Here is a 14,219-nt window from a genome sequence, read left to right as displayed (position 1 = left end):
TGTGTTTTCATGTTGTGACATTGTGTCTTCATGTAGTGGAGGTTCTTGCTAATTATGTCTCACATTGCCCTATATAAGGAGTAAATTTCATTTACTCGGTTTTTTAGGTCTGGGTTTTACTTAGCTAAGAAAATTAATGGGTAAGTTCAGTGGCTTATTCTTCACCATCTCTATGTACTGAATGGCAAAAAAAGAAGGATGATTTTCTTTTTTAATACAACAAGATTCTAAGTATCTAAATAATCCTTGTGACCTCAATTAGAAATCAAAGGTGTTTTTTTGGGTTTTTTTTTTCTGGGATAGCAGTGCCTGTGTTGTTTTCTGAGGCACCCAGCCATAACGCTTCCAGGATTTGTTCAGGTATGCAGACAGCACAGCAAGTGCTATGCCAGCTTGTGCTGTGAAATTTGACTCTTAAAATTGATTGTTGTAAAACTCTGCTTAGGTAGGGCCAATTCTGTACTCTGTGAACTTATGAATAATCTAAATAAACACCACTGAAGTTAGGGAGACAAAAGTTGTTGCTGCTCAGCCAGAAAGGAGCATTCAGATTAAAGTTCATGGTAATCAATTTTAAGTAATGAGCTCACTCTCAATTAAGATGACAAAAGGCCTCAAAAATAAAGGATGCAGAATCCTAATGAGCTATAGAAGGTAATTAACATTTTCTTTTGAAATCTCTCTTAGTGAAGGAAGACCTTCTCCCAGAGTGGAACTGCTGCATAACATAGACCCCTTGTTTGTGGATGACTTCCCATGTGAGTATGCTCAAGATTTATTAAACATACAGTTTACCTTCTGAGCACTTATTGGCTTCCTTAAGTGAAGTATTTCTTTGCAGATGAAGCAAAATACAATAGGATGCCTTTTGCTTTTAAATAAATAGCTTTAAATTACGGAAACATCATCCCCTGGATGGTGTAAGTATTTCTACATGGTCAACATGGGCTTCCTGTTTCGAAACACTGCTGAGTAATGCATTAAGTACTTTGGGACATGGAAATGTTGAGGAGCAGCTGTGTGCCTGAGGTGCACAGTGAGGCACACTGCCAGCAACCCTTTCCAAACCCTCTCTTCCAGGGTTCCAAATGAATGCTCACCATAATGCATCTTGATACAACTGTATAATATGAGCTTGCAAATGGAAAGCTTGAGTTGGTGAGGAGTTGAGAAGTTCCAAGCTGTGATTGCTTTTGTTCCATAATCGTGTGGGTTGGGTCTTTAAAGCCACAATGACATGAATTAGAGCTGAAGTTTGCTAATTCTATAGTTCTTTTTAAGCACCATCTGTTTTATGATTCAACATTACTAGTTTGCTAAGGACTACAAACTTTCCAGGCAGACTTTTTTTTTCATACAGAGCATTGGAACAGGTCCCTTCTAGAGTTTTTATAGCATTTCTGTATTTCATTATATAAAGAAGTAAATCCAGGCAGAGAAAAAGTAGTGCAATGGAGACAGTGATCTGTTGCCTGCGAGACAAATACAAGTTGTGCTGCAATAACTGGATTGAAATGGGTGAGATTTGGACCTTTTGCAATACACATCTGGTTCTGTGGTGCTTTTCTGAGAAGGAGCAACATTGTGCCTATCTAATGCTGACTGGGCAGCACTGCCTGCAGATAATTCCTACATATTGATTGAATTAAGGTGTAGCTACTCCAATTTCCCTTCAAAAAGCGCTCAGTGAGTCATAGCATTCCTGTTCAGTGTTGTGCCCTGGTGAGGTATTCTCAGGCCTGTTTGGAGACTGTCTTTTCCTTGTGGGAATGGCCTGTGATTGAGGTGTTTGAGTAGACAAATTCCTGGAGTAAGAACAAGGGGGCAAGCAAAGGAACCTGAGGTCTTAGGAGACATGGCCCCAAACTGCTTCCACGATGCCACGCTCTGATGATCGTTCAGTTTGCTGCATACATCGTGTCCTTAGTTGTGAGCATTGCTTGAAATGTGGGCAAGAAATGGGGCTGGGGGTCAGAAGCTGTAGTAGGTGCAACTCCTGTGCTGGTAAGATGAGGTTTTTAAGCATGATGAACAGAGGAAGTTATATGAATGCTGTAAATTTACGATGTTTTTATGTGCCTTTCAGAACTGCAGTAATTAAAAACAAAAACTGAGCTCTACGCCCACACATTCTTATGCACCATGTAGAGTTTAACTGTCTCTTCTCAGCAAAGGCCTATTCTTTTGGCAAATTACTTTGTGCCTCCTAGTGAAATTATGCTTTGTCATATAAGGACTAAAATTTCTATTTAGCAGCCTGAGTTATTAGGAGTAATTGTATATGTATGTAAGTCAGCAGATTTTTACTTACTGTCTTTCATTTATTGAAACTGACTAATAAGTTTAGAAATAATATCTAGAAAAATTATGCTGGTGTCTCTATTATGGATAGATTAGTAAGACACAAAAATTGGAATATACAAGCAGTTTCAGATTTTCAGCAATCATGGTTCTCTTCATGTTTTGTTGGCTTCCTTATTTTTCTTTTTAAAAAGAAAAACATATCTTAAACTGTCCATACACTCTGCTTATCACCAAGATGATTAACTGTGTCCTTGGCTGTTTATTGTTTCTGTGTCCTAACTGTTTTGACATTGGAGTACTACAGTACGTGTCTTCAGGTTTTGCTGGGTTCTTTCTAAACTCCTGTATAACCTTTTATCTTCTTTATGCAAATTTTGCTCTTGTCCTAGTCTACTTTGAAATATCACAGCATCTGTGGTGTCAGATGAAGTATTCCTATTATACTAATACTTTATTTTAATAAAAAATTGAATCAGAAAGTGAAATAATAACTGGAAGATAAGATTAGCCAAATCTTTGGGTTTGCAGAGTACTGTAAAACAGCAAATAGCAATTAAATACTAAGATTCTGTTAAGTGTAACCAAAAAAGGACTTTCCAAGTTGTTGTGGTTAATCAGGTGAGAAGGCAGTACTGTTGTAGTTGGGCACATGTTAGAGCACTAAGTTACTCTTTTACCTGCACTCAGTGCAGGTTCAGTGTTCCTGAACTCTTGAGTGGTTTGCCTATAATGTATACATTCTTTCACTATAATATATTTTTATTTAATGGATAAATTTATCTTCATCTCTATCAGAAATAAACTGATTAAATATACTTTTTTTTTTTTTTTTTTTTTTTTGTAGAATGAGTGATGGGATGTCTCATGTAATTAATAGAGTTTTTCAAGTGAAACAGCAGAACTGAGCTTTGTTGTGTGCAGGTTTTTTTACACCAAAATAAGCACTCCTTCAAGGAAGAATTTGTGCAAAAGACATTAATTAGTTTAGTGACAAGTCAACTGTTACAGCCAAGTATTCAACAGAATATTTAGTTAAAGTAGTAAGGCATGGTCTTGGTTACAGAGCTAGCAGTATCTCTGCTGCTGTGGTCTGTTAGAGCTGACCTTGAGCTGTGTGTTTATTTACCATTTGTGAGGTTGCAGTGTGTAACTTTTCAACTTCTCAGACTGAGCACGGGTTTCTGATCTCTGGACATCAGCCGGGGTTACTCCAGCAGCTCTGATGAATCTACAGATCAGCATCTGCTTACATTTTTCGGGTCCTGATGTCCAGTGGCAAGCAGTGCAGCCCTGCAGTAGTCTTGTATCAAGTTCTGCACTTCTCCTACTGTTAATAGTAAAGAATGCAAGAAGGAAAACACTGCAAAATAGTTCACCTGCAGTTCCATTTTACTAAATGCTCAGGACTCATTTCACTGACTACTTCAAGTAAATCATCTTCTCTCTCAGAAGGCAGACTTCCTTCATTCAAATATAAACCTTTCCTGTGGTCTGACACACATGGGCAGTGCTTCAAATTGTAATTCTTTGTTTTTCATCTTTAGTGCTAAAATGGTGTTCCTCTCCCTGGCCAGAGACTTTGCCTGTAGCCTCCCTCTGACCTGTGGCAGCCCAGTGGAGTGGTTGGGGTTAAAAACAAGCTTTTCCCGTAATGAACTAATCTGGTTTGTGGTGCAGATCTACAACTATTGTGTAAGAGCAGAGAGTGGAATGAAAAACTAGAGTGGGATCTCCAAAGCTAGGATGAGGAGAGGGGTGGTTGTGGATTTTGGGTGTTGCAAAGCCAGTGAGCTATTGCCAAGATGGCCAGCCTGTGCTCCCCCTTTCCTCTATCCTTCCTCCTTCATTTACTTTAGATATAGAAATCACATGGTGACAAGATGATTATTCTGCCAGATCAGCTTTCAGATTGTTTTAGGTCATCTGGCAAAAGAGGAGGAAAGGCTTCTTCTGCATCAGTGAGCTGAATCAACCTGCCCTGTAGCTGTTTGACTGGGAACAGAGGATCAGTGTGTGGTTGCTAGCAGATGGAGGGTCTGGCCACAGGACTCACTAGCTAAGATCAGCTCTGACCATACTGGGAACCTCAGCCAGAGGCAATAGTTTCATGGAGTTTAAGCTAACAGGCTGCTGGCGCTACCACAGAGGATATCCTGCCTCCAAAAGTGCCTCACCACTGCTCCCCTTTCTCATGGGTCACCACAACTACTCACAGAGCCAGGCTGTGAACCAGGTCAGAATACTAGTTCAGATTTTAAGAAGCTTTCTTTTTCCCCCACGGGATGTATGCTGGATAGTCAATTGCTCATTTTGGCACAAAGGCAGGGACTAGAAGGAGTTTTGGGGGACTCCAAAGGTGAGACTGATTCTTTTGGCTGTGAAATTAAACACTGAGGTTTCTGTTTCATGATATATGATTAAGTGATCCAACAGGTTTCTGCTGGTGATGGGGTTTACTTCCTATCTTTCCCTTTCCCAGCCACATGCTCCTAGTGCTTATTTTGCATTCATTTTGGCACTTCTTGGATACCTCAGTGAACTCATCCAACTTGCTAGCCTGGTTTTCCTCTCTTGTGTGGGTTGAATCTGCACATTGGAGGGGCGGATGGATGCCAGCAGCAACCCAAGGCAGGGGTGAGGTGGGTGTGTGGTTGGAAGAGGGGAGGCAGAGGGAGAGGCAACCTTCCTAGTACTGCCTGACTGCTTTTGGAACCAGAACCCCATGGGAAGGAGTCAGAAACTCATTTGGTTGAGCCTTGCTGTGCTAAACCAGTTTGGTGAGCTCTGCAGATGGAGCTGGACTCACACGCCTCAGAGGTGTTTGTTCCTCTCCCTCCTTGCTAAAAGCCATTGCATTTGTCTTTCTGGTTGTTTCTTCATCACACTGTTGATTGTTTTCAGAAGTGATGAATATATATGTCTCAATTGCTTGATCTCAATGTAGATCTGTAGTTTTATTAAAGAGTTTACAATTATGTAAATTTGCTATGAAAAATCTACTGTCTTTCAGGTTTGGGTCTGGAACATCCACTTTTTCTGTTAGCTTAAGGATTCAGTAGTAAAATAAGAAAATTAAAAACAGAAACCTAAAATTATGTTGAGAGTATAATTTGGTTTGTAATATATAGATTAAGAAAACACACATAAAATGCATAAAGTAACTTAAAAATTGCTTAAGTAAAAAAAACTTGATTTACATACATTTCAAGAGAAAAGAAACAAAAATTATTGGCCCATTTTTGTGAATTTATTTTAAAAATAAAAAAATAGCCAAGTTGCTGATGGCTTGGCAGCTGTGCAGATGACATCAGCTCTTCCATTGTGAAAGATCTCCTGTCTTTTATGCCTTATGGCATTTCATCAAGTTTTGGTGATTCAGCTAAATTAAAACCCAACTGGTTTTAAGTCTCAATTCCCCTAACTGCTAAACCAAACTTATTTCTGACCACAGTCATTGCTAGATGGCCTGTCTTGAAGCAGCATTGAAACCTTATATCCCACAGAACGCAATTTTACTTTGAGAATCAGAACTAAATGACATGCTGAAAGGAAGTGTACCCTTTAATTCAGAGTTGTTAATCAGAATCTGTCAGTACACACTGTATTAGCTTTAATCTGACTTACTAAATTTATTAATAAATTTGGTGACCTTTCACAAAATCTTGTAGACTACATGTGTAGCATCACTTTCTCTTCAAAAAGAACTTGAATTTATTTAGATTAGAAAGATGTATTCAAAATAAATATGTTTTGGGTAGTGCTAGCTTAGGCTGAAAAAACTTTTACCTTCATTTAAAATTCCAGACTTAACCATAAGCTAAAACTTCAAAGGCATAATAACAGTGTAGATTACTAATTGTAGTCAATTTATTTGGAAGATACATCTATTCAGAGGGAGACATCCAAGACAGAAACCTTGTAAAAACATTTTGTGATTTTCCTCCCAACGTTTTATTTGCCTAGAGCAAAATTAATCAATTTTTACATTGCTCTCCTTGACATTTGAGAGAAGGCATTACCTCATACATTGCACTATTAATTGCCAAAATAAATGATTGCTTATAAAGGACAAGATCTGCTATATGCAGAATGAACATATAATATATTACAATAGAGATGTGTTTTCTCTTCTAGGGCTGATATGTCATTTGTGGACATTAAAATTGCATTATAATGGCTGTAGCATTATATATTATGTCCGTACATATACCAAAATGATTCATCTTGATTAGGAAGTATATACTCCAGGCTCCTCTATGTCCCATTTATTATTTATTTTTCTGGGTAAAACAAGCTTCCTGAGACTTTGTAGGACAGAAATTACTTCTTTCCCTGTTCTATTGCTCATGATCTAGCTTGTTTAGAATTGTTTAAAGGAATTATTAAGAGGAGAAAAATAGAAAGTGGGAAAAAATTATCATAATGGAGTTAATCAGTAGCAACAAAAGATGCATGGATGAATGTGCTGAGTGGGCGTTGAACAGGATAAATATACTCCATATCTGTGACAGGCTTAAGATCCAGAATCTACTATCCAGTCAGAACTGTGCAGGAAATTCACCAGTATAGTCAGCTGACTGAGCATACATAGTGACAGCTGGAATTGGAGAGTGGTCAAGAAAGAACAAAATCTGTTCTTTGCTTCTCCAAATTACCATTTTTCTGCAAAATTATACATGTGCATGCTGACCATCTGGATTCTGTCATCCTCCAATTTCAAGAAAATCATAAATTGCAATGACCCCCTGTAAGTTTGTAAGGCGGGAGCTGACAACATAGGACCCTGGATCCCTCAGCCACTTCGTGCAGTGCAGGAACTGACCTGGCAGTTTTGGGCAGAGCTCAGCTCAACTCCCTGATGGGAGGCTGCTGTTCCAGCTAGCTCTGCTGCCATTCACATCAGAGATAAGTGGTGTTTTTCTTTTGACTGTCAGCTATATGGGTGTAGCTCTTGCTGTCTGGCAGTTTGGGTTGTGGCTCTGCATTGCCTTGGCTCCCAGCCCATCTGCATCTCAGTGTGAACTCTCCATCCCTGCAGTATTTAGTACTAGAGGATTGCATACTTGGTCAGCCTCATAAATACTAATCCCCTTGTTTCCTTGGGATGTAGATAATCTCCTTTAGAATTTAAAAATGTTAGGTCACTTGAGTAAGTGTGTAATGCAAGTATCATGACAGGAATCCAGAAATCCCTCTACATTACTTTTTTACGCTTCATTGTATTCTATAATTATTTGGGCATAATGCTAACATTTTATATTTTTATGCAGGTCATGACGTAAATGGTAGATTACATCTTTCAAATGAAATATCTCTGAGCCATAAACATGAAAAATTGTAGCAGAGAACAGGTTGTTAGAGTTTCTGCTCAGTTCTCTTTACCTTCAACACAGCATCTTTACAATGATGCAGGTGGAATTTTGGAATTTCACATATAAGGCCACCACAACGGGACATATCTTCAATAATTCATAAGTTCCATACAATCAGTTAACATTTGTCTCCTGGAAAATGTAATATTTGATTTTTGTTTTCCTTATTTTCCCATTGGAAGTGAAAGTTTAACATTGCCTTTTACTGTCTCTCTTTTTGTGATGTGTAACATTGCAGGCTGTAATATTAAATTTGTTCTTATTTAGAATAACTTCAATTTTTTTTTATTCTGTAGTTGTCTAAGAATGTAGTAACCAGAATAAATTATTCACCTAGCTGAGAGGCACTGAGATTTTTTGCTGCCCTCAGTGATTCTGGATTTAAATCAATTGTTTGGGGTTGCGGTATTTTTGGAAAGAAGTAATATGTTGTAAAAAAGAGGGTGAATGCTTCAAATGTCTATTCTTGTTGAAATTAAGTAGAGTATTGTCCTAGTTTGAAAGGACAGGTGTCTGCCAGTAAGGGCAGAAGTTTCCCTTTGGAATAGAGACTTTGGTTCCACTCCCCTCCCCCAAGTATTATGATTGTTGAATCAAGGACTCTGAGGCAGAGATAAGGGGGGTGGGAGTAACAGCTCCTTTACTAATATATCTAACTATACAAACAGAAAACAATAACAGTTAAAATTGCTAGCAGAACGAAATAGGTAACTCGGTGTCAGTCCCTTTAGATGCAAGCACGCTGCCTCTGTGCTTAGTCCAGAGCCCGGATCTGCCAAAAGGCAGACGGGAACGGAGGCAGGAAGGAGGGGGGTGGGGCGGCAGCGGCCACGCCGGTCCCGGGTGGGAACGGGCTGGAGCGGCGGCTCCTCGCTCACCGTGTGTGTCCGGGGGATCAGCTGTGTCCGCAGAGGCAGGAGGCTGGAACGGGGCAGATGCAGGGCAGGTGATCGCAGAGGGTCTGGCTCTGCTGTGCTCGGCCGCGTGGCTGAACGATCCCAGGCGTCCTCCTCCCGGCTCGCCGGAAACGCGAGTGCCCTCCCGGAAGCCTCAGAGGCCCCTCCGGGGCCGTCCCCACCCACCCCCTTTGTCTGGACCCATCAGAGACCCTGGGTGTAACCCGGCCAGCCCCATTGGCATGATAATGGGAAAAATTCTTTCAATTGACATAGTAACAGAAAAACACTCAACCCCCAACAGTATGTATTTTGAAATGTAAGAGATAGAATATGATATTCTAGTATAAATCTTTCCTTTGGAATCAAACATTGCTATAATAAAACTGACATTAGAAGGAATAATATGAGATACAGATGTTCATAAGGTTTAACTGTTTGAACTAGGATATGTGAGCTTCACTGTTTGTGTACAGCACATCTCCACACCTTGTCAACATGATGGCAGTAAGTTACAGCCCTGAGTCTCAGGGCTCATCCACTTCTCAAGATCAGTATTCTGTTTGTTCTCACAAGATTAAGGTCAAGGCAATTCCTCAAATGTTTTTATTTTAATAAAGTAAGAGAGAGTTTTGTAGACAACTCATTATTGCCATAAAGCAGCAAAAGGTCACAAAATGTCTTTCCTTAGTGAAGTAGCAAAACCCCTTATTTCTTTGGTAATTCACTGTCACAGTGTAGGTTGGAGGAGCCCTTGACATTTCCAGTTTCCTTACTAGGGTGAAATAATTGCTCTACACATCATGGTTCAAAAGAGGAGGAAACAGTACAAAGTGCATATATGCAAAGGCCTTGTAAGCTCACAGAGCCATCTGCATTTCAAAGTGGCTGTACCAAGATTGTTATTTCTTCTGGTATATTTTCATGAGCTTCCACCTTAATTAAGATATCAGAGCTGCAAATACTTGTGCAGCTTCAGAAATGTACCTTATAAATGGCATAAGCCAGTATAAAAGTTCTATTTCTAAAACTGAAATAGAAAAAATCACTTTCTACTGTCTATGAGCTATCTTTCAGGAAACGCTGTAGAATGTGTATTTTATTCACTATAAACATGAAGGAAAAATTGCTCGGTTTAGAAAATGAGCAGAAAAGCAAAAATTAATTGTCTATCTGGGTAAAGACATTAAAGTGTAGATGGAAGAAGGTGCCTTGTGTGACTCCAAGACTTTTCAAAAATGGTGCAAGACTTTCTTTCTGGTAAGGAGATTGTCTGTCTGTTGTAATATAGACAGTCCCCTAAACCAGGAATCCACTGACTGCAGCAGGCCTAGAAATATCTGAGAAGAACTTGTTCTACTCTCACATTAATTGTGTTTGCTTTTTTATGTAATTAAACAGTGCTATTCAAAGCTACCTTGTAATTTTGAGCTTTGATTCCTATGACTTTTTTTGTATTTGGTGCTTCATAAGAAGGTAAAAGTCTAAGAAGCACTAAATAATATTATGCTTAAAGGTTTGTTAATATACAAGCAATGTCTAAAAAACAAAGCCAGTCTGTTCCCAAACAAGATACTCTTAAATATACTTTCTTTAAAACAGTCTAAATGGCCTGCTAGGGCTTTGATATTTAACTTTGCCACTCTGTTTATAAAGAGTCTAAAATAGATATATTTTCTGAAACATTCAGTAAGCTCTAAAGTTTTTGCTTTATTTTGGATGATGGTGACTGTGAACGTTAAGGTAAATATCCATAACATTTTTTTCCTGCCTGTTTTCCATCTCTTCCCAAGATTTTGCTTACGTAAGAGTTAATTCAGAGACAACACAATGGAGCTGGTTCAGATCATATATCCTATGAAAGAATATATCCCAAGAAAGAGCAGTCTGTGCATTTGTAACATTATCCATTATAATCACGAAATTAAAAACAATTGTCGCATATTTTGGAAAGTTACTCTAATTTCATTTTTGCAATTAATTGACAGAGATTTGCTGAAGTTCAGCAGTTATCAATAAAGACCTTAAGATAATTTGCAGAGTATCAAATGCATCATAATGAGACTGGCATTTTTAACTAGAGCTGATTATACTTCAGTTGACTGAGCTGTCTGCTGGAGGGGAGCTGAATTCAAAGGCTGAATCAGCTGCTGGAGAAATATGAATTGTATTCATGCCAAGGTAACACTATGCTCTTTGCCAAAGCAATAAGGAGAAATTCTTAAAACTCCTTCTGGAGTTTGCTTTGTCTTGTGCATTTCTTGATGAAAACTAAGTGACAGGCTGCTCCACAGAATCAAGTCTAGCAAAAGGTAATTATTGTCCTGAAGTTTCTGTTGTATAAAGTGCTAAAAATAAACTTGCAGTATAGCACCAACAGATTTATAGTTCATCCAAGTGAAACACAGTGCAGTTTTCTGTTTATGGTCAAGTGAGAATTTTGCTTGGGGAATACTTTTTTGCTTGTTTTGAAGACTTTTTCTGCAGCTGTAGGGGAGAGAAAGTTATAAATGGAGACTTATAAATCTATGGAGAACAGCCATGTGTTTCCATGCTGTTAACAAATAAATGTGGCATTTTAAAATATCTTATGTTTATAAATAAAAGATATATGAAGTCCAAGTGTATTTTATAACTGTAAAAAATATTAAGTGTAATATTTGTCCTTCAGCTTTTTTATTTCTCAGTAAAATTTTCTTTGAAAATATCATCTTATCTTGCAGGTGAGTAGTTGATTCGTCTGAGTGGTTTGGATTTCAGGGATTTTAGTAATAAATTTTATCACTACATTAGAGATAGTCCAGTTTTTAAGTGTGTGTAAGAGACTTGATTTAATATTCATAAGTGGAAACTAAAAATGTAGTACTTGCACTGCTCTCAATACTGTAACCATTGTGGTCTAGGGTATATAATAAAAAACTTCAATCATGTTCAATATATCATTTCCTGAAATTTAGAAGGGGAAAAAAATCTCATGTTCAAGTAAAGCATGTTGGTGCTTAATCAAAAACATAAAGCAAATTCAAACAGAATGAAAATCCATTGGCATTTCTGACACAGTTTGAAGATCCATACTACTTTTGTTCTGTGTGCAGATGAACAGTATAGATGGTACTATTTTTTAATTGCTGAAGTGGCCTCCACTAGAAATGGTGTATTCTGAAAGCTATTTTTGTGTTCTTATGTTCCCTTATTAAACTTTCCTGCAACCTTTTCTGTTTTCCCAGATCCAGGTACTTTAAAACTGGGAAATACCAAAGAAAATCTGGATTTTTTTTTTTTTCGTGTACAATTCTGGGTTTTATGGTGTAATGTACAGACCTGGGATTTAATGTATTGTAGACTGTCTGCAAGTCAAACTATAGGGCAGATCACTTGCAAATGAAAATCATGCTATGCCTACAGAATATTTTGCCTCTTGAATGCTAGAAGAGGACGAAATCACTGAAGTAAGATTTAAAGGATAGTAGAACATTGAGAATTTATTACAAATGGTAATAAATAATAAATAATAAAAAATCATACTTTCTTATATAAATTGAAAGTTTTATGTACAAATTTAGTGGAAATTAACAGGAACTCATCTGGATATCCCATCTATTATTTCCTCTGTTGTCATTCAAAATACATGTATGTATTACATGATGTGAAATATAATGTATAGACTTCCACAGAACTGGGGGAAAATCTCTCCTGGAAGATGGGAGGTCATGGCTCAAAACTGTTTGTAACAAACAGAGTAACTCAGCTGGTTAGTGCTTTTGGTGTGGCCTGAGAATTTCCTCAGGGAGGAAACTATTGAACAGTTGGAAAAATGCTGTTGGAGGAAAGTTCAGAAGATGTGGTTGTGGGAAGCAGTGCTGACCACAAAGAAGAGTTACTGGGTGGTTTCCTGAGTTTTACTGCAGTGAAGTTATGGTTGCTTTCTTGACTTGGCTTCATGTTCCTATAAAGGATCAAGTGTTTGCTTACCTATTACCTGAAGTCTGCCTTCATTCTGCTGTTTTGGTGCTGCAGGAAAATATGTTTAAGTAAACATTTTTTCAATTTTCTAGAACTTCAGAACATAGTGACATGGGTTTTGGAGCAGGGAAAATTACTCTGGAATTCATTTTCGTCTGGTCATCCATAAGGCTCTGTTTTTGGTATAAGTCTTGCCATTGTTCTTATTTTCTTAAACTCCTTCTTGGGAGAACTCGTAAATTATGTATTGGCACTTTTGTTTTGATTTCAGAATGACTTTTATTTGAGGAGTTGATTAAAGCTTATGTATTGTTGCCAGAAGTGATTGCTATAAATGCAAATGGGGAAGCCTTTCATAGGATGGTTTTGTGGAAAACACATTGTGTCTATTGAACTGTATGGATAAAGGAGAATTTAGCTTCATTTATTTGATTAAGAGGAGTTGGTAGGGTGTAAATTCCTTGTTTGTTACTGCTGATGCTTAACAAGTCTGAACCAGAGCCCACTGGAATTAATGGAAAGGTCCCCATTTGTTTCAGGGTAGATTTTTTTCAAGCTCTAACAGACTTCCTGCTGTTCCATAGTTGAGTGTTAGTAAGGCACAGGAAGCCTGCCAGTCATGCAGGATTTGAGTGTGTGTGTGTGGTGAGGTTTTTAGGAGGCTGAAGACTGCTGTCGTGAGGGTAATTTTTATGTGGAATTTCATAATATTTAAGAAAGCTTTTGATTTTTTTTAACCTACACTTTTGCTATTATTGCATAAAAATGGGGAAGATGATGACAAGGAGTTTGAATTGTCTATTGTTAGGAAAGTAATCACTTGAGATTTTTTTTTTAACTACTTGGGTTTTCTATTTTCTCTGGGCAGCATTATTTTATTTTTTAAATAAAAAAATTAAATCTTGATAATAGCATCAAATAACTTGGCTAAGAATAGAAACTTCTATTTTAATGGAAGCAGTAGGAGAATTACTAATTACGCTTTTTTTGGCAATACATGCAAGATGGTGAACACAATAGGAATTTACTAGATTAGTAAAATAGTATGATTTTATACTTGACAATGAAAATAGTAGAAAATACTCTCTTTCTATTTGGGTTTCATATGTAAATGGGTTTTGGTTTGCTAGTCCCAGACTTCTGGCAGGTGATCTCCTCTGTGACTTTTATAGACTACAAATCAGATCACAAGAGGCAAGGAGGCATATACATCACCTTACTCTGAAAATAATACTCATTATTACTTGTTGGTTTCAAGTCCCAGAAGAAGCAATGTGTATGGTTTGGTTCAACTATTAAGCAGGATTATATTCTGCAGTGTATATGGAGTTGTTCACTTCTCTTTAATAAAAAACATTTTTACAAATTAAGGAAATGTTTTTAATGTCTTAGAGTATAATCTCAGCAGAATTTGAACATCTAATTTATTCCCTTGAGACTTACATTGCCAATACCTTTTGTAAGCCTGTTAAGAGTGAGAGTCTTCAGTGAATTGACAGCCAGTATGCACAAGATTGCATTTTTTAAAATTATTTACAGTATCTTTTTTTTGAACAGTGCCAATTCATTCCCTGAATCTGTGTGAGGCAGTCCTGTAATGGCTGTGTCCCTTGCTCTGGGGCCATGTCTGGCAGAAACCCATGATGGGTTCTTCTTGTCACACCTGTAGCTCTGTGTGTGTTCT

At 37.8% G+C, this 14,219-nt stretch overlaps 1 protein-coding gene across 2 annotated transcripts in view; it reads left to right on the top strand.

Annotated features, from left to right (window-relative positions):
- Window positions 1-14,219, top strand: part of ARSB (arylsulfatase B) — a 61,832-nt gene that overhangs the window by 33,829 nt on the left and 13,784 nt on the right. For both annotated transcript variants that reach the window (XM_079330200.1, XM_079330201.1), the window contains exon 6: window positions 688-758. In XM_079330200.1, coding sequence (XP_079186326.1) covers window positions 688-758 — 71 coding nt within the window. The remainder of the gene's footprint in view (window positions 1-687; window positions 759-14,219) is intronic.

The sequence above is a fragment of the Erithacus rubecula genome (assembly GCF_903797595.1).
Source record: "Erithacus rubecula genome assembly, chromosome: Z".
NCBI lineage: Eukaryota > Metazoa > Chordata > Aves > Passeriformes > Muscicapidae > Erithacus > Erithacus rubecula.
The sequence above is the reverse complement of the archived record's forward strand: the minus strand, read 5'-3'. Positions and strand labels throughout refer to the sequence as shown.